Source organism: Lutra lutra, chromosome 12, assembly GCF_902655055.1.
Source record: "Lutra lutra chromosome 12, mLutLut1.2, whole genome shotgun sequence".
In the NCBI taxonomy this organism is placed as follows: domain Eukaryota; kingdom Metazoa; phylum Chordata; class Mammalia; order Carnivora; family Mustelidae; genus Lutra; species Lutra lutra.
This window is the reverse complement of record NC_062289.1, coordinates 40,372,514-40,398,778: the sequence shown is the minus strand read 5'-3', so window position 1 is coordinate 40,398,778 and position 26,265 is coordinate 40,372,514. Positions and strand designations below refer to the sequence as shown.

General features: G+C 42.1%; 2 protein-coding genes across 3 annotated transcripts in view; one reads left to right on the top strand and one right to left on the bottom strand.

The window, feature by feature from the left end:
* LOC125082386 (60S ribosomal protein L30-like) overlaps window positions 1-22,040 on the top strand; it is a 75,608-nt gene extending 53,568 nt beyond the window's left edge. The window contains 1 exon segment of the mRNA XM_047697955.1: window positions 21,892-22,040. Coding sequence (XP_047553911.1) covers window positions 21,892-22,040 — 149 coding nt within the window.
* GAREM1 (GRB2 associated regulator of MAPK1 subtype 1) overlaps window positions 1-22,630 on the bottom strand; it is a 202,644-nt gene extending 180,014 nt beyond the window's left edge. For both annotated transcript variants that reach the window (XM_047697670.1, XM_047697671.1), the window contains exon 1: window positions 22,066-22,630. In XM_047697670.1, the coding sequence (XP_047553626.1) occupies window positions 22,066-22,186 (121 nt within the window). In that variant the 5' untranslated portion in view covers window positions 22,187-22,630. The remainder of the gene's footprint in view (window positions 1-22,065) is intronic.
* Window positions 22,631-26,265: the final 3,635 nt, after the last annotated feature.

Below are 26,265 nucleotides of genomic sequence, written 5' to 3'. Positions count from 1 at the left end.
CTTGTGAAAATTAAATGAGATAATGTACATAATGCGTTGTACAATAGCTAGCACCATAATTAGTCCTCAATAAATGTTAATTATAATCATCATCCAGGAGTAAACACCAATGGTGTGCCTTGTTTGGGGAATATGGAACAGTTACTTTTAATAGTTTTATGTGCCTACTGTCAAGAAGGTAAAAGTTTTAAGTGCCTATTGTCAAGAAGATAAAAGCTGTAACTTTCTTCTTCTTCTTTTAATCCTTCACAGTTTAGTGCTATCAAAAAGTAGTTCTTTTTTTATATAATTTTTTAAATAAACATGTATTATTAGCCCCAGGGGTACAGGTCTGTGAATCTCCAGGTTTACACACCTCACAGCACTCACCATAGCACATACCCTACCCAATGTCCATAATCCCACCACCCTCTCCCTATCCCCCTCCCCCCGGCCCCCCTCAGTTTGTTTTGTGACATTAAGAGTCTCTTATGGTTTGTCTCCCTCCTGATCCAATCTTGTTTCATTTATTCTTTTCCTACCCCCCAAACCCCTCACGTTGCATCTCCACTTCCTCATATCAGGGAGATCATATGATAGTTGTCTTTCTCCGATTGACTTATTTCGCTAAGCATAATACCCTCTAGTTCCATCCATGTCGTCGCAAATGGCAAGATTTCATTTATTTGATGGCTGCATAGTATTCCATTGTATATACATACCATTTCTTCTTTATCTGTTCATCTGTTGATGGACATCTAGGTTCTTTCCATAGTTTGGCTATTGTGGACAGTGCTGCTATAAACATTCGGGTGCAGGTGCCCCTTCAGATCACCACGTTTTTTTTCTTTAGGGTAAATACCCAGTAGTGCAATTGCTGGGTCATAGGGTAGCTCTATTTTCAATTTTTTGAGGAACCTCCATGCTGCTTCCCAAAGTGGTTGCCCCAGTTTGCATTCCCACCAACAGTGTAGGAGGGTTCCCCTTTCTCCGCATCCTCGCCAGCATCTGTCATTTCCTGATTTGTTAATTTTAGCCATTCTGACTGGTGTGAGGTAGCATCTCATTGTTATTTTGATTTGTATTTCCCTGATGCTGAGTAATGTGGAGTACAAAAAGTGGAAGTTGTATGACTACTTGTTCACCTCGTGTATAAAGACCAGAATTACCACTTTACCATCACTACTATGGTAATTCTGCAAAATCTCCTTCAAAGAAATAATGGTGACATGCATTACACCAGGTCTGTCTTTTCATTTTCCTGAGGAGTGCATAATCCTGAATGGGATTTGGGGTAATCAGCTGGGCAGGCAAAAGCACAAGAACCTTTTAAGAGAATGGAGAACAGAAAAAGCATGTCTCCTTATGTAGATACACTGGCCAACAGGGAAAAGTGCTATTTAACTACCTCCCTTTCCCGGTAATTGGAGCTATAAAAAGAGCATCATTACGGCAAGGGTAAGCCCATAAATTCTGTCTGAGCACACACAGTCAGAAATTTTATAAGGATTCTAATTTTCTGAGTACTCAGCAACCTTAGTATCAATCAACTTATAACTGTTCTTCAGATCAAACTACAACTATCTTTTGCAATACTTTTTCTTCCCTGCTGGGTCAGAAAATTGGCTGAAATCCTACTGCAAAATCTAAAAGCACCTTTTAAATTACTAAATGCAAGTCAGCAATTTTGAAGTCTGAGAAAGCTAAATTCCGTTTAAGTGATTAATTCAATTCCTATGCCAACAGTTACTTAAAATTATTTAAAAGTTATAACAAACTGCTAAAAAAAATACTGCTTAGGGCTGCAATATTTGTAACCACAAGCTTATTAACCTTGATCTTCTACCATCATTAGCTCAGCTTCTATTCCCTCCTGATCAATGTCATTCACTCCTGTGGCTTATTCTATGACCTTTACATTGAAATCTTCCAATACTATTTCTCCAGCCCTGAACTGCCAAGATGCAAGCGCAGATTTCTAGGTCCTTTTAAACTAAATTTTCCTGAACTAAATACCTCAAGTTTAACAAGTCCACAAATTAGCATACTGCCTTTCCACACCTCCCCTCACAAGGACCACTGGAGTCACATTCCTGGTATAGGGAAAGACTGCACATCTCTACCCTCTGGAAAGTTATGTGTAGCCGTGATTTCTGCCACTAACAGTGAAGCGTGAGAGAGACATGAAGGACATCACTTCTGGATTGAAGCTTTAAGACATCAACACATGACCTGCCATATTCTCTCTCGTGCCCCGACAAGCATGGAAGCATGCACAAGGACTTCTAGGCTGGGTTCTGCAGTGAGGGTGAGGACAGAGCAGAGCCCCCCGCCAAACTGTCATAAACATGTGGCACAAGAGAGAAATAACCCGCTGCTGTCTTAAACTAGTGCCATCTCAGCGTTTGTCTGATCAGGGCATCAGCACCCAAGCCAGTTAACTCGGGACTACTGAATGCTTCCCTCTTCCTCACAGCCCCCGTATCCAAACGTAAGTCCTGGAAATCTCACCCTTGAAATATTTCCAATTCACCCCCTCCTCTATATTCCCACTGAACTAGTTTTGGCAAGAGGCCATCTTTCTCCTTGATTACAACCCTACAGCTTCCGAATATTGTCATTCGAGTATGCCGAACTTTTCCTGCCCTAAACAATCTTCCAAAAGGACACCACAACGATCCTTCTAGACATTAAATATGATGGAGTGCTTCCCTACCAAAAGCCCTTCAACATTTTCCCACTGCTCCTATTAACAAACACTTGAGGAGAACTTTTGTAAACAAGCACTATGCTTGGTACTTTGGGAACAAGGATGAGTCATTTGCTTGACACTGATCTTCGGACTGAGATATGGTGACACGCTAGTTGTAGGATGAATTGCTCAATACTAGTATTTAGTAAAATATTAAAGTTTCTCAGATGACTTATTCTTTTAAAAAGAGATTTGAGAGAGAGAGAGTGTGTATGTGTGCATGTGAGTGGGGGGGAGGGGGAAAGGAGAAGCAGACTTCAGAGTGCATGGGGGATGGGGGGACCCTGAGATCATGACCTGAGCTAAAACCAAGAGTCCAAAGCTTAACTGACTGATTCACCCAGGTGCCCCTAATTTATTCTTGAAATAAAAACTACAGTGCACTCAAGTTACTCTGTGAAAACTTGCCTCACTCAAATTTTTTTTTTTTTTTTAAAGAAGAACATGGAGCGGGGGAAGGGAGAGAGAATTCCAAGCAGGCTCCACACCCAGCATGGAGCTCAGTGTGGGGCTCGATCTCAAAACCCTGAGATAATAATCTGAGCTGGAATCAAGGAGCTGGACTCTCAACTGTCTGAGCCACCCACATGCCCTGACTCTCAAATTCTAAAATGTTTTCTTGAGAGAAAGAAAAAGGGATGGGGTTTAGCAGGGCAAGGACGTGCACAAGGCCCAAGATTCTATAGTGAGCCTCTCCGGAGACTGCTACTGACATGAGTAGCTTACATGTTATCAGAGTACGTATCATTGTTGTTCATTACGTACTAATTTTTATGCTGGAGTTCATCAAAATTTCAGACCTGAGTGGATTCTGTGGCAGTTTACAGGCAAAGCTAATTTTATTGCATTTTGCTTTATTGTGCTTTGAAGATACTGCATTTTTACAAATTGAAGGTCTGGGGCAACTCTGCACTGACCACACTATTTTTCCAACAGCATATGCTCACTTCGTGTCTCTGTATCACGTTTTGGTAATTTTCACCATGTCAAACTTTTTCATTATTGTATTTCTCATGGTCATCTGTGATCAGTGATTACGACTCTCTGAAAGCTCAGATGATGGGAAACATTTTTTTTTAATAAAGGAATTTGTAATTAAGGTACATACATTATTGCTTTAGACATAACACTTAACGGACTCCAGTACAGTTTAAATAATAACATTTATATAAGATGAGAAACCAAACACATTCACTTGACTTGCTGGATGGTGATACTTGCTTTACTGTGGTGGTCTGGAACCAAATCTGCCTATCACCAAGCTACGCCTGTATTCTGTTCAAACACCCTCTGTTATCTGTGTCCTGGAAGGGGGGCCAAAGGCTAAGAGCCACCAGGTTAGCCACAAGATAAAGGTCAAACTCCAACATGTTACAGCTCTTCAAAATCTGCTTCCAACCTGCCTTCGGGGCCTTATCTCCTATCACCCTCCATCAGCTGCCTCTGTTCTGGACGTTCCTAACCTCTGTGAGAAACAGCACTCCCCCTCTTCCTAACCCACCCAAACTCTACCCCCTCTTCAGGGACTAGCTCAGTAGTTAATTAACATTTTCTGTGCAACTTTCCTCAAGAGCTCTGGGCAATAGTAAGCTGGCCTTTAGAAGGGAGCATTTTGATGTTTATTACATGTTATTAGTTGTGTTAAGAATAGACAAGATGGTAAGTCAAAGAATAGTCAGTAACTATGCTCCCAGCGGGGCTCTGAACTCCAGTATCAGGACTACACTTACTCCCCTTCGTGTTCCCAGAACTTAGTACTATGCTTGGAAGACAGCAGCAGGCATGGGATCCACTGTTGTTAAATGAACACCATTATGAAAACCACATTCCATAATCCCACGTGGGCATCAGCCTACTGATGGGTGCTAGGGTCAACTATTACTTTGCAAACCTAGAAAAGGTGGTTATGTATTTATAACGTCTAACTCTGAAAAATCATCTGTCATTTTTTGAAACAATAGGCTAGCAAAAATTGTGTATTTACATATGCATGTGCTTCCTTGCGTGTGTGTGTGTGTGTTTATGTATGCGTACTAGTTTCCTTTGGCTGGCGTAATAAATTTTCCCAAAGTGAGGGACTTAAAACAACAGAAATTTATACTCTCACAGTTCTGGACGCCTGAAGTACAAAATCAAGCTGTTGGCAAGGGCTGTACTTCCTTGAAAGGCCCTGAGGGAGATTCTGTTCCCTGCCTCTCTCAGCATCTTGTGGGTTCAGGCAATCTTGGTTTGTGGCTCCTTCACTCCAGCCTCTGCCGCCTCCTCTTCCGTCTCAAGTCTCCCTCTGCCTCTCTCCTGTTGGAATGGCACTTGTTACTGGATTTGGAGCCCACTCAGGTAATCCGGGATGATCTCATCTCAAGACTCTACACATGCAAAGACTCGTTTTCCAAATAAAGCAACCAATGACTTACAGCTTTGGACGTGGACACATGGAGCCACCATTCAACCCACTACACTGTGAGTGTGCATATGTGTGTGTGTTGTAGACTGTGCCAAAGAACAGTCCTCAAACCAGGCTTGACTGCACATGTACATGTTGCCAAGGTGACAATTTGGAAACTGCTGGGTGCTGGGAACACCACGATGAACACGAAAGTCAGTGTGTGCCCCCATGGAGGAGAGAATAGGGTAGGGGATAGAGAAATCAAGTTATTGTGGGGGCGCCTAGGTGTCTGAGTTGGGTATGTGTCTGCCTTCAGCTCAGGTCACAATCTCCGGGTCCTGGGATAGAGCCCCATGCTGGGCTCCCTGCTCCACAGGGAGTCAGCTTCTCCCTCTCCCTCTCCCTCTCTCTGCTCATGCCTTCTCTCTCATCCTCTCTCTCTCTCTCAAATAAATAAATAAATTTCTTTTAAAAAAGAAATCAAGTTATTTTTTAAAGTTTAAAAATGCAGTAGGAGCAAAAATTATACCATGGTTGTACAGAACAGGGAACCTTGCCTTCCCCGTTAAATGGAACGCTGATTTTTCTCCATTAGAGATGGCTAGTTCAGAGAACATTCCTGATTTTCAGCTTAGCTTACCCTGTGTTGGAACATCTACTAGAAGTCCTTGTTTCTGACTCAAAAAATTATCTGATGCAAAGATACTCTATGGAACTACCACAACTCGTATACCTAAAAACGCTATCCCTCGTAATACAGTCATTACTTCACAACAATCAAGAAAGAATAAACATGGCTGATTAAACTCTGACATGCCATTAATTATAAGATGCATCCCAATTTCAGGGCTATTAAAATGCATACTTTGGAAATGGTGAAATATGTCTATTTCCATTTTAAATACATTCTCACAACACTTCAGGACAAACAGCTTTTGATTAAATAGTATCACCAAATCTCAAGGTTCTTCCAGCAAAATTTTAATGCTGAGTTCACTTCACCCAGACTCAGAATATTTTTCACCTTCTTTCCATGAGGTTAATATATGTAAATATAATTCAGTAAGTCCTAAAAAAAGACATAACCTCATACAATGAGTCTCTTCTAAGGTTGAGATAATTTGAGAAGTCAGAGATTGGGAAAGAACTCTGAAACCCTTGAACTGAAAAGCAGGAAGGAGTGGCCGGCTGCTGGAATTATCATTCCTTCCTTGCCCAGAACTTGCTAACAGGTCACAAGGTGAAGAACAGAGTGTAGTGGGGCTGGGCTTGCAAATGCTTTATGGATAAGCTGGGGTATCCCCAAAACCCTGTGCCAGAGTCCTACTACACCAAATGAAATGTCCAATGGGAAGAGAAGACAAGACACCTACTCTCAGATGGGGCGCCTGGGTGGCTCAGTTGGTTGAGCGACTGCCTTCAGTTCAGGTCATGATCCTGGAGTCCCGGGATCGAGTTCCGCATCAGGCTCCCGGCTCCACGGGGAGTCTGCTTCTCCCTCTGACCTTCTCCTCGCTCATGCTCTCTCTCACTGTCTCTCTCTTCTCTCAAATAAATAAATAAAATGTTTAAAAAAAAAAAAAAAGAGCAGAGATAAAACTTCTACATATACCTGACTCCAACCTACTAAAGTTCCTCATGGAATACAGGATTGAGATTTTGTTGTAGTTTTATGCAGAGGTCATGCAGGAGAAAAGGTTTCAGAGAATAATTTGTTGAGTCTCTTCTCATACTACTTGTTTTCTCCTTTATTTATGCAGTCCGGGTTTTGACATTGAGAAGGCCCATGTTGCCCTCTGTTTTTCCTAAGAAGAGTTACTGTTGGTCCTTGCACATGAAATTAAGAGGACTCAAGAAGACAATGCATCAAAGATTCTGTGGAAAGTAAGGAATATGTAGTAGGAGAAATTTACTTTGTCTTTAAAAATGAACAGATGTGGGCCATAATGAAATTTTTAAACACATGTATACATTAAGAATGGTGTGTGAGGGGCAGCTGGGTGGCTCATTTGGTTAAATATCTACCTTTAGCTCAGGTTATGATCCCAGGGTCTTGGAATCCAGCCGGGAATTGGGCTCCCAGCTCAGCAAGGAGCCTGCTCTCTCTCACTGGCCTCCCGCTCCCCCTGCTTATGCTCTCTCTGTCACATAAATAAATAAAGTCTTTTTTTTCAAAAGATTTTTATTTATTTATTTGACAGAGATCACAAGTAGGCAGAGAGGCAGGCAGAGAAAGAGAAGGGGCAGCAGGCTCCCTGCTGAGCAGGGAGCCCGATGTGGGGCTGGATCCCAGGACTCTCGGATCATGACCTGAGCCGAAGGCAGAGGCTTAACCCACTGAGCCACCCAGGCACCCCAAATAAAATCTTTAAAAAAAAAAAAAAGGAATGGTGTGTGAAAGGGGCACCTTGCTGACTCAGTTGGTGGAGCATGTGACTCCTGACCTCAGTGTTGTGGGTTCAAGCACCCCGCTGGGTGGAGATTACTTGAATATAAAATAAAATAAAAATGAAAAATAAAAGAATGAAAGCGTGCCCCAATCCAAAAAATAATGGAGGAAATACACTTTCAATTAATTAAATAGTCTAAAGAGTGCAAACTGCAACTGCTTCTTAAATTCTGAAAGGCACATTCTCTGCTCTCTCTCTCTCTCTCTCTCTCTCTCACACACACACACACACACACACACACACACACACACACACGAACAGCAGCTTAGTAAAGTATCATTTTAAAACAGATTCTTCCCTGGAGAAAACTTATTGCCAAAGCATCTGGACTATATTCCAGAAGGCATTTAACAAGTTACTATCATTTCCCAGACTCACCAGGGTAGTGCTGGCTTTAAAATGAATTAAAATTTTCTTTAGAAAAACAAATCTCAGGCCTCCCACAGCCATTAGAAAAGAAGAGTAAGTCAAGACTGGGGTGGCCCTAGCCACCTCTCTTTGAGGAATAAAGGACTGTTTTCAGATTTCATTAACTACAAGTATTCTTAGATCATAGCCCAATGCATTCCCCGAAAGACAGGTGCAGCTGAAATATATTTTTTCTGCTTTTAAAGAGCAAAATAAATTTGACAAAGATAGTTCAATTCAGTAGTTAAGCAAACTTTTGAGTAAATGGGCTGGCATAACAAGTCTGGAAGAAAATAAAAATCTTACATCATATGCAAAAATTAATTCCAGACAGATTAATGACTTAAATAAAAAACTTTTTAAATCCTCCTAGAATAGCTAAGAAACTACACATATATTCCAGGGGTTGGGAAGATCCTTCTTAGCCAAGAGTGAAAACACAAGAGACTTATCTGTCCATATAAAAATTTAAAACTCTGAAATGGATAAATATAACATAGTCAATAGATAAATGTAAGTAAGGAAAACTCTCTCTGTAACATACAAATAGCATCTAGAAATTGGCAAGAAGGAATCAACAACAGAGAAACCAGCAAAAAGTATGATTTCAATTTGCAGAAGAGCATTCTAAGTGGTAAACAATCATATAAAAAGGGCACAAAATCCTAAGAGCCAGGGAAATGCAAATTAACAGAGCAATAAGATCTCATTTTGTATCAATGAGACTGGCAAATAGTTTTTAAAAACTTTGTAACAGGGGCACCTGGGTGGCTCAGTAGGTTAAGCCTCTCTGCCTTCGGCTCGGGTCATGATCTCAGGGTCCTGGGATCGAGTCCCGCATCAGGCTCTCTGCTTGGCGGGGAGCCTGCTTCTTCTTCTCTCTGCCTGCCTCTCTGCCTACTTGTAATCTCTATCTGTCAAATAAATAAATAAAATCTTAAAAAAAAAAAAACTTTATAACAGCTAATGATGACAAGGACTTGGAGATGGAAATGAGAATTGTTATGGACTTTTTGGATAGCATTTTGGCAACATCTATTAAATCAATTCCACTTCTGTGAATTGCAGTACTGGGATGGAAAACCCACTTCCCCCTATATTTTTTCTAAAAATATTTAATTTTGATCTCTGCATGTACGATTAAGACAATCAGTAAGACAGTGCTATCAAGGATGTTTTAGGAAAGGAAATAAAAAATGAGATAGAAATCACAGACTTCTATAGAAACAGTGAGCAAATGAATGACTTAGGTATATGGAGGTTTAGTGAAGTATTATTCAGAGACTAATAATTAGAAACAAATTGAACACCAAATCAACAGAAGGAGTATTTCCACACTGTGGAATATTACGCAGCTATGAAGAATGACTTTGTATTTCCGAAAAATTCCCATGAGTGATATAAGCAAAAGGCAAAAAAAAAAAAAAAAATGTAAAAGATAATCCCAGTTTTATAAAGCAATGACACATTTCTCTTCCAGTATGTACCTTTGTATGTGTATCTAATGTCAACATGGGATTGTATGAGGATGGAGAAAAGAAGAGTATGTACTGGATTATTAAAGTGGGTTGGTGGGTAGGTAGGGTTGGGTTGGAGGAATGGGGGTTGATGAGAAGGGAGGAAGAAAAAAAAAACCCTAAAATGCTTTGTTTATGTAAAATTGTAAGTGTGTGTGTGCCTGTGTAGTGTGAAGAGAGGACACATGAGAAGGACAGTCACTAGAATGTTGATGGTGGTTATTTCAAGGTGGTAGGAGCTCAAATTATCTTTAGTTTTTAAATATTTTACATATTTTTATGTATTCAAATTCTTCATAATGAATACATTATGTTTACCATCAAGGGAAATGAAGTTTTGTTTCATTATGACAATTTAGAAACTAGATATTTATGCTTAGTTCATATATTTTCCTCCTTCCCTTCTCTCTGGTCTCTACTTATTAGCATAGTAAGTGTAGTAAGTATTGTATTCTTTTTTTTTTTAATTTGAGAGAAAGACAGCACAAGAGCAGCAGCAGGGAAGGGGTAGAGGGAGAAGCAGGACTCCCCACTGAGCAGCAATCCCAATGGGGGACTCGATCCCAGGATCCTAGGATCATGCCCTGAGATGAAGGCAGAGGCTTAACTGTCTGAGCAACCCCCCACCTCACCCCAGTCCCCTGTATCGCACAGTATTCAACTGCAGAGACTACTCAGATTTGCATCTTCCCAACTGACTCAAGAAAAGGAAAGTGAGCAGGGTATCTTGGTGGCCCAAGGGTTAAGCATCCAACTCCTTGGTTTCCACTTAGGTTATGATCTTGAGGTCATGGGATGGAGCCCCCTGCGGGGCTCCGCACTCAGTGGAGAGTCTGCTTGGAATTCTCTCTCTCCCTTTCCCTCTGCCCCTCCCCCACCCCCCGGCATTTTCTCTCTCACATAAGTAAATCTTAAAAGAAAAAAAAAAAAAAAAGAGTGAGTGAGTGAGTGAGAGTGAGGGGGAGAGGAGGGAGAGAGAGGAAGAGAAGGATGGAAAGAGAGAGAGAAGACTAGAGGGAGGGTAAAACAACTCAAACTACCTGATCTACTGTAAAAATTTGAAATTTCTTTGGCAAAATAATCTTTTTTTTTTAAGATTTTATTATTTATTTGACAGACAGAGATCACAAGTAGGCAGAGAGGCAGACAGAGAGAGAGGAGGAAGCAGGCTCTCTGAGGAGCAGAGAGCCCAACGTGGGACTTGATCCCAGGACCCTGGGATCATGACCCAAGCCGAAGGCATAGGTTTTAACCCACTGAGCCACCCAGGCGCCCGCCACTGGCAAAATAATCTTAAAGTCATCTTGTACTTCACTTTTAGCAACTGTCACCTCAACCCACTGATAAACAGAACTATTCAAAGAGTCCTCTGTGCCAAGTTGGTAAACAGATACACATTTTATTCCCCATCAATCACTGCCTATACAAAGAGAATTAAACTAGGCTTTTTCTCCTTGTCTGTGGTTCCCTTCTTCTTAGACATCACACTGAAGCGGACACTGACACAGATATTCAACAGAAGAAATGAAATGACACTCAAACGATCTCGTTTGCTTTTCTCCCTGGAGTCTGGAAGCTGTCTGTGAATCTCTGTTATTTATTCTCTCACACTGGCACTCAGGCTCTAAGCTTCAACAGGCTATCACGGGGCTGTGGTCAACCTTTTGTGAAAGAGAGAACAGGAAACACCAACTGCCCCAAATGTAGTAAACTTGTCAACTTATTCTTAACCCTGAAAACCAAATACTGATGAACCTTACTGGCCAGCTTAAATTTCATGCAATGCACAGGAATTATCAACAAAAAAGTTATCTGTGGGGTCCTCTCCTCTCCATGACTTGAATTCATGTTGTGAATACACAGCATGGTTTTACCGAGACTTTCATGAGATTATTTTATTTTATACAGTGGAAGAGGATTCCTTTTTCCAGAGGACTGGCCACAAATGCAACAATGAACATAACACTTAAAACCAATATCCAGGTTGATAAGGAGAAGTATAGCTTTGAAAAACTCTACCAAAAAATGGAACAAAGGGCTCATAAAATTCACAAAATATGATAAAATTAATGGTGATATCCTACTAGTAATCAAAGAAACACAAATGAGAAAAAGTGCCAGGTTTTAAATTATCTAAATTGGCAAAGACTAAGAAATAGCTATGATATTCAATGATGTACAAAGTGATAAACTTACCCATTCACTCCTAATGGTACAAACTTTCCTGGGTACAACCTGGCAACACACATCAACAATCTAAAAATAATAAATTCTAAATAATAATCCCATTTCCAGGAACCCCAAATAATGAAATAATATATAACAGACCAATTCAGTTACATAGATATCCTCGAAAACATGATACTCAAAACAACCAAATGTCTAACAACTAAAAACTGGTCAGGCAAAGGGTGGTTTATTGCTAGTTAACAGAATCCCATTCAGTCATAACAATTTTATTTTTAAGAGATACTAATAATGAAGGAAAACGCTCTCAATCTAATATGAAATCGAAAATGCAGTTTTATACGATTTGGTCCAACGTTTTTTTTTTTCCACTTTTATAGTCTCCATTTACATGCCATGCCTGCATAACAGGAAAATGTTAATAGTGGTTACATAACAAGTTATATAACTTCTGGAATTAAAACTGATATTCATTTTTGTCATTTTTTGGTCTATATTTTCCAAACTCTCAATAATAATGATATCTGGAAGAAAATAGCAAATACCTTTTTAAAACACCACCACCAAGCCTCTCTGCCAAAAGAAAGCAAGCAAGGGAAGAAAAGCATCTTTAAACAACTGGACAACTATTCCCATTGTGCACATCAGATCAGAGAGAAAAACCCGAAAAATATGCAAGCCAAAAAAGAATGTGAGGAGTGTCCTATAACAATATTTTTTTTACAAGTATACAACTGTTCATGGCTTACTTATAAAGTACTTTCATGTCTAATAGAGGACCTTTCAATGGAACTGCTTTAAGATTTTAGCTCGTGCTCAAGGATGAAAAGAGAAAGGCTGGGGCAAGAGGTTCAAACTATCTGAGCTAAAGAAAAAACCTGTACAAGAAGATGTTAAGGAATCCCGGCCGAATGTACAGCTGTCTTGCTAAGATTTTGTGTAGGGGAAAAAAGGTGAAGAAAAAGCATCTAAGCACAAATCTAAATGGCAGAGACTGCTAAACAGCGCCCTGTATCCCATGCTCCCCTCTTCTGTGGTAAGAACTCATGAGTACTGTATCCAGTTAAGACATCAGTTCCTTATGTGCCTGCCTATAGTGGAGTAAGTCCTGACCAATGAGATGTAAGTGAAGTGCTGTGTTAGGTTCCTGCTGTATGAGATGTACACGTGATGGCTAGAGCTCCAGCAGCCATTAAGGACCATGAAGTGAAAACCACCTCCTAAGCATGAAGAGCAGAAAAACACAAGGAGCCTTGGTCCTTCACTCCCGATGTGCCATATCTATCCTAGAATATATGCCTTCAGACTCCTTTTATATGAAAAGAAAGAAATCTCCATGTTGTACAAATCACTATTTTTTCTCCTGTTATGCACTACTAAAATCAACCTTAACTGATATAACCTGGCCATGATGAACTTGTGAAAATTTCTTCTGATCCTGTCTATTATCAGTGGCTCTGTTTCTCACAAAAGCTGTGACCAAAATAAACAGAGAGGGGGGGAAAAAGGTTAACAGAATATCTGTAAAAAGCCTCATGTTTCTTTCTTATGTTTAAGTAGGTAATCTGCATCTTCTAGAGCTCTCTCTCTTTAGATACTAATTAAACTGTTTTTAACTTGCCTCTGGTGATTGATTTCGTAGGTCAGTACAGTTCAAGGTAAAAAGGGATCTTGCATTATTTCAACTGTTAACCTGAAACAGACCAAACTTAAAGATCTCAAGCATAAGCTTCCTGAGGACCACCAATGACAATGGAATGGATGCTAGTTCTTTGATTCCAACCATCTTTTGCTCGCACACTGCTGATAAAGAGAGAGGCCATTCAAAGTGAGTATCAATCGTGAGTACACGTGCACAGATGGATGTGCTTCCTAAGGCATTTCACTAATCCACTTTTTTTTTTAAGATTTTATTTATTTATTTGACAGACAGAGATCACAAGTACGCAGAGAGGCAGACAGAGGGAGAGGAAGCAGGCTCCCTGCTGAGCAGAGAGCCCAATGCGGGGCTCCATCCCAGGACCCTGGGATCACGACCTGAGCCGAAGGCAGAGGCTTTAACCCACTTTTGAATGCATGACAGACTGTTATAACCAGTGCTTCCTAATTACCTACAAAGTAGCAAAATATTAAAATAGAAAAGCAAACGTTTACCCCTTTTTGGTCACTTTTAGATATCTGAATCTAGTTCCCTGCCACAAGGAAAACACCATCAATGTGAACTAATTGCCTGAACTATTTATCAAGAGCAAATCCTCATTTCTAACATCATAAACTCTGGTATTGAGAAAGCCATCATATTTGAAAAACAAAATGTCTGACCAAGGAAGTTTTCCTCTACTGAGTGGAGAACAACAACAGAACATAACTTATTTTAGATATTCACAGGGATACATCTTTAAGCACTGTTCACATTCCCTCCTAATCATAACAACTTACTGAAGATGTTAAATATTAACCTAAATAACAAATATCTTCATTGCTATAGGACTTCCTATTGCATTTTAAATTCAATAACTTGGTATTTATTAAACAACCATTAAGCCATCAAAGCCCAAGTGGTATTTAAATACTTCAAACTAGGTTTAAGAATTAGCAGAATCAATTAAAATGACTTGCCCTTTAATAACAAAGTAATTCCTCCACAAAACTGGAAAAAGGCTTGGGAACATTGTTGTTTCCCTCTTTTACCACCATGTAATACTTCCACAAGGGCATAAAAGGAAACTCATTGTCTGGGATTAAGACACTAAGGTCTCGAGTCAATCTTGAGGCTATTCTAGGAAGATGACAACTGTACCAAATTAGCAGTTGTAGTTTTATAACCAAGTGGCTTACTTTGCTTAGAAAATCCCTGGTACCCTGAGAAGATGAAGCACTGGAGAGTTAAATGGTTAGCTGAGTATCTGATCAGTCCTATTCTGTATTATACTGTAAGAGTTGACTAATTCCAAAGATTGATGATGGTATTCCAGTCCATACAAAATTAAACATTCAGTGACACAGCTACATGTAGTATGTAAAGGAGGCATTTTAATTTTGGAACAAAAGAACAAGCGAGAGAGCAAAGAAACTAAAAAAGAGTTGTAATTTCCAGAAATAATTTTTTTAAACATTAATAGCTAATGATGCTAAGAATCATTATTTCATCATGACGGTCCCCTAAGTCTTTATTTTCCCTACTGCTAATTTGGGGACCCGCCATCTTAGTTCCAATTTATGTATTTATGAATACGTCTATCACAGCTGAAACAAAAGTGAAATTCTATTTCAAACATGCAGAGGTCATAGATGCTTTAGTAATACAGACATTTGGGATGTGAAATGTTTAATTCTGAGGTTTGCTCATTCATGTAATTAACTGCTTATGAAAGATCTCTCATATGCCAGGCATTGTGCTAGGAGCTGGGAAATAGCAAAAATAATTGTAGATACCTTTAACCTAAAACTCAAGGAAACATTTTTGTGCCACTAAGGAGCAGGGCTGGGCGCTGAAGTGTGGGGGAGCATCTTCTTGTGGAAATGTCTTCTAAACGGCTTAAATCCCATGAGATTTAAAATATTTTAACAGGTATTTCCTATTTTGTCAAATATGACAAAATAATACAGAAGCTAGCCATAAAAGTTATTTTTCAAGTTACACATAATAGCTGATGTTCTTAAGACTGATTGTCCTGCTGAAAACCAGAGGGAGTTTAAGAGTCCGCCTAGAACTGCAGCTCAGTAAGTACCAAGACAGATACCTCAGGAATCTCAAAAATAACGAGTTTACAAACTGGCCTACTAGGACTTGCTATTTCAGTAAGGCAGCCAAGAGAGCAAAAGAGACTCAAATATGCTCTTTAAACTATGACACAGTCGATCACAATGGTCAAACCAGTTTCCTTTCACAGACGGCCAGAGGGTCTTAGGGTTTTCAAAACAGCCATCTCACTTGAAAAGTAAGAGGCTGAAGGAGCAATGTCCAAATCTTGTCTTGTGGCTCTGAATGCATATCCCTACCCACCGCCCCCCAAAACATCCCTTCCTATTCTTTTTTTCATTAATTTGTAGGCATGGCCAATTAGAGGAAAGTGAAAGACTTTGGCATATGAAAGAATATTCAAGAGACTTTCTTTATCACCCACTTGGTATATGACATTATTCAAGGCACTCCCTTCCTGCTAACAGTCATGTAAGTACTCAGAAAACCATCACGACATGAGAAGTAGCAATGAATATCTACTAGAAACGTATCTACTAGAAATAGGTTCAAGGGTCTGGGTAGCATTTGGTCAGACTTACATGTGATGCTGGATGAAGTGAAAAGTTTCTTTCCTAACTTCCTTCTCTGGTCTCTCCCAAACCCAATCTTGGGTTAGTTAGCTCCTAACACTTTCTCTCTGATAAAGACCTTAACACCACCTTTTTGTAACTGGTGGATGACCAGATCTGAAATACTCAGAAGGAAACAGAGTGATGTCACCCTGAGCGCCTCCCTTGGTATCTTTAGCTGTACAAAAATAATAAAGAATTATTCAGTGCCTTTCTGATACATCTGAAGCCTCCCTCTCAACTGGTCTACACCTCCCCTACTCCATTCTTATGTGTGCTGCTTTGCAATACATGTGTATTTCACATATATTACTGCATTTAACTCTCATAGTAAGCAGATACCCAAGAATGCAGGATGCATGAGGACAGAGATTCCTGATTTGTTCAGGTTTACCGTCCCCAAACTTGTAGCAGGGCTTGACACATAGCAGGGGCTACTACTAAATATGAGCTGATTGAAGAAACAAATTAACCAGTAACTATGAGATACATGGACCAGGGTAATATACATCTTCTTTTGCATGAGATTTCTACAAATCAAAGGGGTATCACTAAGGTCCATAACTATGAAATGTCAGTCCGTGAACCTGAGTAGCGAGGTTTCTAGGCTCCAAATCCAGCATTCTTTCAACTACTGTCTCTCCAACCCAGGGCATATGTACCCTCTTACAACACAGAATGTCGGGGGTAATGAAGCCATGGAGAAGCAGATCTTCTAGGAATAAGACTGACACTAGGGGCGCCTGGGTGGCTCAGCAGGTTAAAGCCTCTGCCTTCAGCTCAGGTCATGATCCCAGGATCCTGGGATTGAGACCCACATGGGGCTCTTTGCTCAGCAGGGAGCCTGCTTCCTCCTCTCCCTCTCTGCCTGCCCCTCTGCCTACTTGTGATCTCTGTCAATAAATAAATAAAATCTTAAAAAAAAAAAAAAGACTAAGTTAATTTAGAAAAAGAAATTATACATGCATACACACACACGCACACACACACACACACACACACACACACACACACCAGTCATGGAGAGTTTGAGAATAGAAACACCTTTGACATCTGCTAACGGCCACATGGAGCCTCGCCGGGTTCAGAGCGTCCATGCCTCTGCTCCTTCAGCCTTCCAGGCACGTACATGCTAGTTAGAGAAGCACTTCGGCACAAAGCAAGGACCAAGCTCCCTGGGGCTGAGCACCGGCTCTGATTCCTCTGCACAGCTGGAAAGGAGAGGTTGCTGCTGATCCCCATTACAGCTGCCTCCAAATCCTACCGTCTTCTCCCTCCCAGTCATTCCAGGACTTGGTAGTCCTCTTCATTTCAGCAAACAGGGCCATGAACTCATTTTTCATTGATGGAGGCCAGCATTCTCAAACAGGGCTACATGTTTGATGCAAAGCCAATACTTCCCATCACAGCTGTAAGGGTGTCAATTTCCAGTGCCCCAACTTCCCAATATTCTCTTATCTAAAAATTGATTAGTCTGGGATCAAGGCTATCATGGAGGGACATCCATCCCAGGATGAAAGGAAGCTGTCCTCCACCACCTACCTCCCCATCACAAAGACCCTTCACCTATTTTACAGAAACAATGCATCTTTAGATCTTTCTAAACTGCATTACCCCAGGGTGTAAAGACCTCAGGGTGAGTAACAAAGAAACAAATAAAAAGGCTAATGCTGTAGAGGAGGGAGTCTTCAGCATCTGGGTTGCAATGCCTTTTCTAAATCAGGTAATCTCAGATTCTTCAATTCAAATGACCCGAAATATTCAACTAGGAAGAGCCCTAAGGTCAAAAGGAAAATATAATACTAGGTTTCAACTTATATATATTTTTGTTACAGAAAGAAAGTATGACTGATAGGTAAGACACTTTCAAGCATAAAAATAGATTATATTAGGATAGAATTCTGTAAGGGAAGGAAAACAAAAATATGAATTTAAGGAGGAAAAAAGGTATAAAGATTTTAACTGTTTAAGAAGAACTTATTCATGCATTTTTTAAAAACGAATGATACTGGGAATCCATTATAGACCTATTAAAGTATTTTAATGATGGAACAATTTAAAAGGTCAAGATTTATAAGATGCTGGAAAATGTCATCCTTTGCAACTGTTTAAACTTAAGATGAAAAGTTTTAGCAATCACGTTAAAAATGTGCCTAGGGTACAGACTTCTACAGGATTTTTTTTGGAGCTACAGGAACAAAAAAAGTGGAAGAACACTGCTATAGACTAACCATTGGAGACTTTCCAAGATGAAATAACTGAAAAGACAAAGAATGAACAATTTCCCACCTACCTAGTCGTGAGCTAGGATGGGTGGGAGATGGGGAGGGGATTAGCATTCTCTCCACCCTCTTCCTGGCCATCTGTTGAACAGGGTTCTACAGCCAACAGTTTCTAAGCCTGAGGACCAGGTTACCAACTGCACTGCTGATGGGGTTATAGCCCTTGGCTGACGAGCTTGTATCTTACTTCCTAAGGAGAATTGCTACTTCTTGAGTACTCTTCTTTGTTTTCCAGAAAAATTCATGAGGCAAGACCATAAAGGCTATTTTGTATTTCTCTTATCTTAAGATGACAAATTTCACCGCTGGGGGATGCAATATTGAATGTATCCATCTGACTGGCATTTCAGGTGTAACATGCATTATGCAAAGAATTGGAGAGTTCTTTCCTGTGTAGTTGATGTTTTAAGCATGGCGAATATACTGAGGAGGAATCCCAACAGGCACAGCTACGTAACCAAGCCCTCAGATACCGTGTCTTTCCTTCATTCTCTGATTTCGTACTCTCTTCTTCCCCACTGCCCTTTACGTCTTGTCAGCCACTCCTTTGGGAAGCAGAAGGTAGTCTAAATATGATGGATGAGGCCAGCACTTAATTCGGTGTCTACCCTGTTTGAAAAATATTGACTTTCCGGTCCTCAAGCTCCCAGAGAGACAGTGGGGCTATTTAGAGTAGACATTAGACCTACTTTAAACCTACTCCCATTTAGTGTGAAGAGGTAAAGTTTGAGATAAAAGGTCTTTCTTTAGAATCAGAAAGTTGGCTGAAAATCCCACTCCACACGTTTACCAAGTATGTTACTCAATTTCTCAGAATCTCAGGTTCCCAAAGTCCTTAAAATGGGGTGCTGAGGATTTGAAACAAATATGCGTCAAGCACCTAGAAACGTACAGCACGTAGTAGGCACTCAATAATCAACAGTTATTAAGTTAGATGTTTAATGTTCTTTAATGACTGCTTATAATTAGCCAATAGTTCCCTCTTGGCATCACGTCAGCTAGTGGCATGTTTTTCAGTTTCGTTCCAGTCTCTTTTAAAATAAGTGATTTGGAAAATGACTACCTTTCATGTCTAAGTATGGGGGGGTGTGTGTGTAAAATGTACCTGTAGTGCTAAAACTGGCAAAAGGACACAGAATGAGGACAGCACAAAACCTGAGATTTCAGCCACAGCTTTTATAAACATGGTGACATACCCTGAATATGTCGTAAGCGTTGCTGTGAAATGTGATTAAAAGCAAGCATGGAATCAATGATCGACTCTTTGAAAGGCGATCCAACTTTAATTGGTAAGCTAACACTTTCCTCTCATAGCATTAGCAAAGTTTTTTGTTTGTTTGTTTGTTTGTTTAAGGATAACTAATATTGTAAGGCTGTGGGGGGAGAGTGGTACTCCCACAATTCTCGCAGTAGTTGAAATGAGTATCACCTTTAGACCCTGAAGCAATTTGACAATGGATCTGAAGGACTCAAAAAGATTCACATACTTATTCAGAAAGGCAGGAATATATACCAACCCAAACAGATTTATGGGTAAGGGCCTTTGTTACATCACAACTTGTAACAGTTAAAAAAAAAAAAAAAAACCGAAGCCGCGCAGCACCTGGGTAGCTCAGTTGGTTGGGCAACTGCTTTCGGCTCAGGTCATGATCCTGGAATCCCGGGATCGAGTCCCACATCGGGCTCCCTGCTCGGTGAAGAGTCTTCTTCTTCTACTGACCTTTCGCCACTCATCCTCTCCCTCTCTCATTCTCTCTCTCTCTCTCTCAAATAAATAAATTTAAAAAAAAAAATCTTAAAAAAAAAAAAACAACAAAGCCGCTGACGTCCACCATAGGAACTAGGTTATACAGTACAGCCATCCCCTGGAATAGTATGCAGCTATTAAAAACAAGAAAAATTTTAAATAAGATGGGACTGTTAAGGAACAAGGTATAAAGCTGTATTTGGCTATGATTCTGAAATTGTATGTGCCACTGTTGATTCTCAAGGGGTAATAAGAGAAAATTTACAATCAAGAATGGGAATTACACATGATCAAAACCCATTCCACAGCTTGAAAGGACACAGTGTTAAAGACTTGCAACCCACGTCCTAATTTTAAAAAGAAGTGTGGGAAGAGTACACTGCTGATTCAGATCCTTCTTATGAATGACAGGGATAGGAAACTAGATAATAAAGCTAAAAGTTATATCTGCAATTGACATTCAGGCTCTTTAAACTTTGAATTTAATGAAGCTTTTGCTTTTATACCACATGCATCAATGATCTCTGCCTAGGTAAGAAGTTTTGGCAGTGTGCAGTGATGAGAGAAGATCGGAAAAGGTGACGACTCAAAACCTTCCAACATACACAATTTTGCACAGTGGAAGAGGAAATGAAACACTGTGAATATGAATACACACACACACACACAGATTCAGACCTGCATATACATAGTTAAAGCACAGAACACTTCCCCACCCCACTGCATGCAGAAATGCTTCAACACACACCACCTTTCCTTCCTGGGTTCATCTGTACTTATTAGTAGTTGGAAAACTCCTAGTTTATTCCCACCACTACCATGTCCAACCAAACAAGGTTAGAAAGCATGGCCAAAATTGCTTTCATGAACTTTCTTGCAGTTACTTCTCACATCAGTACTTCCAATGTCTCATCGAACCCCACAGATAAGAAAAAGAAAATGCCTTTGGACATTTACACATCTCACGTTACACACTCTTGTACTCCAGAAAAGGAGTAACCCAAATCCATGTGACTTGAAATGACATCTTTCTGCTCAGTGCTCTTCCTTCTGACTTGGCCTGTGTGACCACAGCTCTATCTGCTCGCCTGCCAGCCTGGGCCCAAGGGCTTCCAGCAGCCCCACAGCGAAGCATGTTCCTGAAAACAGTCTGAAATTACATGAAGCCCTAATCATCTGAAGTTACAGTGAAAACACAAGACAAGACACACCTAAATTGCCACCTTACTGGTTACAATTCAAACTGAAAGGGGTCTACTTGCTTGACAGTATGCACTTGTTTGCAGATGTCACACTGCAGAGCAAACAGCTGGGGGGTGTTTGGTTGGTTTCTGGTGGTCAGTTTCAGGAAATATAAGCATTCTTAGCTCTGAGCTCAGGTTCCCAATCAATATAGGTTTTGGAGACTTAAATGTTTTCCAGGCTTGAGATGTGTTAATAACTACCTTAAGCATACCATCACTTCTGCTAAAAACATTTTCTACACTCAGCCCCAAATTACTTTCAGTTCGGTTAAACAAAACATACAAGCTGTAATAAAAGGTCTCTGAGAAATGCGATCCCTTTCATTGGTCACCCAGGAGCTTTTCCTCTTAAATTTGCTGCTTCTGGGAGAAGCGGGGGGGAGAGCATCCAAAATAATGATGCCACCCAAAGCACAATGATTTTGTAAGAAAGTTGCCTAAGATAACTCTTTCAGGATTTCCCAGGTTTAGTAATTCTTGCAGGCGGGTGAGGAGGGACAGCTCGCCTCCAAAATTACTATCTGCAGAGGTTTCCCCAGTGTTGATTTTTTTTTTTTAAAGACGTCCTTTTTAATTATACTGCAAGGGCTCTGATTTTCACATCTCTAGCTGCTGCTGGGGATAGCTGAGAGCAACGCGCTAGGGCTGCTGCAGCCGCTCGGGCCAACTCCAGCGCCGGAGGGGCGGGCAGCCCACTCCCCACCCGATCCCACCCACCCCAGCACACGCGCGCACACCCGCGCCGAGACTGCGGTCCGGGCCGGTCTGCCCTGAGCTGGCCGCCTGGGCCGGGACTCACCGCTGTCCAGCCGCGCGATCTGGGGCAGCCGGTAAGTGCTGACCAGCAGGTCGAGCGGAACGGCCACCGAGCTCCACTTCACATCCTTGAGGCTGCAGCCCAGCGAGGGCGCCGGGTCCATCTTCCCCGCCTCCTCCTGCCCCGCGCTCCCGCCGCCGCCGCCGCCGGCACCACCCGCGCCTCGGCGGCCGCGACTGCTCGCGCTCGCGGTCTGGGGCGCGCGGGAGGCGCCGGGCACTCCGGCCGCGGGCAGCCCGGGGGCACGGCGGCTGACGCGGCCGGGAGGGAGGGGGCCCGCGCCCGGCTCAGCTACCAATGCGGGGCATGGCCGGGGCGCCCCGCGTGCCCTCAAGCCCGGAGAGGACTCGCAGCAGCCCTGCGGCTGCGGGCGGCGGCGGCGGCCGAGGTGGCTGCGGCGGCTCCCGCTCCGCCTCCTTCTCTGGCCCCGGGTGTGCAGCTGCGGCGGCCGTCCGCGCGCCTCCTCCTCTTACCCCTCCTTCCCTCCGCCTCGAGCTTGTGAGGAGGAGCCGCGGGTCTGAGAAACGCCATAGCAGCGCTCCCAGCACTGACCAACAAGGTGCGAGCAACGCCTGCGCAGCTCGGGGAAACACCGCCTCCGCCTCCGCCTCCCCGGCGCCGCCCGCTCCGCCTCCCGCGGCCCGGCGGGCTAGGCTGGGCGTCAGCCTCCGGGCCGCGGCCGCCGACGCCTGCGGCTCGGCGCGCTCTAGAAGCTTTAGCTCTCGCTCCCCCGTCAGACGGGTCCCGCGCCCTGCAGCCTCCCGGGCGTCACCGCGCGCCCAGACTCCTTCCTCGCCCAGGGCCCTTCCGGGAGCCCAGCACGACCGGAGCGAGCTCGCGAGTCCTTCCCTTAGTCGTGGCGTCGGGCACTGTCCCGTGCTACTCCCCACCCTGCCGCTGGAGTGGCTAATACGGGCCACAGGAGAGACCTCTTTGGTGTCCACCCCTTGAGAGTGTCACAGAGAGACCGGGAGGGAAAAGCAGGCGTGGAGCACTCCTTGGCGTTTCTCCCCCAACCCCACAACTCTACCACTGGGGCTGGAAGTTAGTCCTACCAGTCTAGACTTTGCTGGGCAGCCCGGACAACGCCAAAGCACCGAGATGGAGAAGGGTGATGAGTGATCAGCGTCCACAGAAGGGAAGGTGACCGTTGGGTTCATTACCTTCGTTGTATGAACTGAGATGCTGGAGACCGCGGGGTAGGAGGTCACCAACCCCCATGAACACGTCCAGGGAAAGAGCAGACTACCTGGAGCCTACTGGGGCCAGCTGTTTTCACATGATTTTCTCAGTTCTCTTCCAGTCTTCAAGGTTGGGATAATTCCCGTTTTCTAGAAACGCATACCAAGACTTTAGGTACTTTGGCAAGATGACACAGCTTGTACACAGCAGTGCTAGGATTCAAATCCACATCTTACTTTCCGTGGTAAATCGTTGTTTCCCTCAGTATTGCAGTATGGCCTGCTCTATGCAGACGCAGCTCAGAAGGGAAAGGTACTGTAGAGTTCCTCTTTAAGCAGATCCTGACCTTTGTGTGCTCATCTTTTTTTTAGCATTATTTTACACTAGCAGAGGTGAGTGATTACCAAGTGAAACGGTTGCATATCAACTCTTTCTGTTTTTCCAACACGTATCCAGCGTTTCGTGCGTGAGACAGAACAAGCGCCTGCTTCTCCGACCCAAGGGGATTTGAAAACACCCAGCTGCCTTTCAGTGGGCTGACTTAGGTCTGTGCCAATGAACAAACCCTCCCATTAGCAACTGAAGAACAACACCAAGAATCTTCTACACCCACCTTCCTTGCCCTCTCACTTGGAGGCATTGGCCACAGTTTTCACAAAATTTTTTTGCTGAAAGTTTTTTTTTTTTTTTAAGATTTTATTTATTTATTTGACAGAGAGAGATCACAAGCAGGCAGAGAGGCAGGCAGAGAGAGAGGAGGAAGCAGGCTCCCTGCTGAGCAGAGAGCCCGATGCGGGGCTCGATCCCAGGACTCTGAGATCATGACCTGAGCCGAAGGCAGCGGCTTAACCCACTGAGCCACCCAGGCGCCCCTTTTTGCTGAAAGTTTTGACCTCTGTGTCACGCACATCAATTTTTTGAAAAAGTCTTAGGGAAAAGTGAGAAATATCTTAATATATTATTTTACTCAGAATCACAGGCCAATTTAAGTTATAAGGTTTTGCTCATAGAAAGAATTTTGAAAAAAAACGCAAGAAATGAGGGGTGCCTGGCTGGCTCCGTGGGTAGAGCATGTAACTCTTGACCTAGGTGTCATGAGTTTCAGCCCCACGTTGGATATAGGGTTTACTTAACAATAACAATAATAATAATTTTTTAAAATAAGGAGCTAAGTTCCAGCTAATTTTCTTCTATCCAAATTATTGTTTTAAATAATTATTATTATTTAAGTGTTTGTTTTAATTCCAGTTGGTTAACATACAGTGCAGTATTAGTTTCAGGTGTAAAATACAGTGATTCAAACAATTCCATACATCACCCCGTGCTTATCATGATCTAAATAATTATTTTTGGAAATAAAGTTCAGATTCCAAAAATGAAATGAGAAACATTTAAGAATGGGCAGGGTGGAGGTCCTTCAACTAGGTAAATCCTGAAACCTTATATGACAGAAAGACTTCTTAAAAAAAAATTTTCTCCTGTTATGATATCCTCTTTAAAAGCTTCAAGGAATAAAATTCCCATAATTCCCTCTCATGCCAGGATTGGTGACTTATGACCTAAAGACAAGATAAAAAGTAAAAAGATTAATGCAGTCAACTTTTTTTAATCAATAAAGGACTTACATTAGATTTGCTCTTATTGCTGACCTCGCAGAAAAAGGTTTCATTGTAATTTTGAGTATTAGAGGGAAGACACTTTAATGAGCTACAAATTCTTACGTGAGGCTTCCTGTCCTAGGAGAATGCTTACAGAAAGATCTTATGTGTGATATGGAGAGAGTTTTGGTTAAGCTGTAAGGAAAATCATTTAAGAAAGGTAATTTTTCTGCCTAGCTGAACTGCAATTCCACACATGGTATGAGGAATTGTTTCTTAAGATTGTTGGACCAATGCAAACCATGTAGATAAAGGCATAACAACTGGGTGCAGGGACAAAACTTATAGGATTTGTAGGTTATTAAGAAGGGAGTATCTAAGAAAAGCTTTCTCTAAGGCAAAATTCCATGTGCCAGTCCCTTGTCTCCTACGAGGTACTTATAGGAAAAATTGAGACTTGTGAGAGGCAACATATTATGGCGATTAAAAATACCAACTCCAGAGCCTGATGGCACGAATATGATTAGTGTCTCTGTTCTTGTGTGGGATCCTGGGCAACTAGCTATTTCCTTCTCTAAAACATGAGGGTGGGCACCTGGGTGGCTCAGTGGTTTAAAGCCTCTGCCTTCGGCTAGGGTCATGATCTCAGGGTCCTGGGATCGAGCCCTACATCGGGCTCTCTGCTCAGCAAGGAGCCTGCTTCTCCCTCTCGCTGCCTGCCTCTCTGCCTACTTGTGATCTCTCTCTGTTTCAAATAAATAAATAAAATCTTTTTTAAAAAAATGAGGGTAATTGCTATAGATTTGAATGTTTGTGCCCCCCACCCTGCATTCTTATGATAAAACCTAATCCCCAAAGTGATGGTATTTGGAGGTGGGGCCTTTGGGAGGGGACTAGGGATATGAACCAGGAAGCGACTCTCTTTAGACATGGAATCTTCCAGCACCTTGCTCTTAGACTTTGCAGCCCCCAGAACCATGACAAATGACTTTCTGTTGCTTTTAAGCCGCCCGGTCTGTGGTATTCTGTTACAGCAGCTTGAACAGAGTAAGATAATAATAATAGTGTATCATCGGGATAATATGAGAATTTTATCATTCAATATATGTGGAGCATTCAGAATAGTGCCTGACACGTAGGAAGTGCTATGGAAGTAACTATTGTTCTTATGAAAAGAAGTAGTGGCTTTGAATGGAAGCCAAAGAACGGTTTATAAGAACAAGGACTAGAGGAACATTCCTCAAATGGGAAACGGAGGTGCCTGCTCTAAGCTGTGAGACCTCACTCCCCAAATCAAGAGTCTGTGGGGTTAACCTCTTCCACAGTGAACCAGCCCTGCTACATAGCAGATCCAGGCAGTGACCTTGATGGCTCTTCAGATGCTGATCTAATGATGTTGATA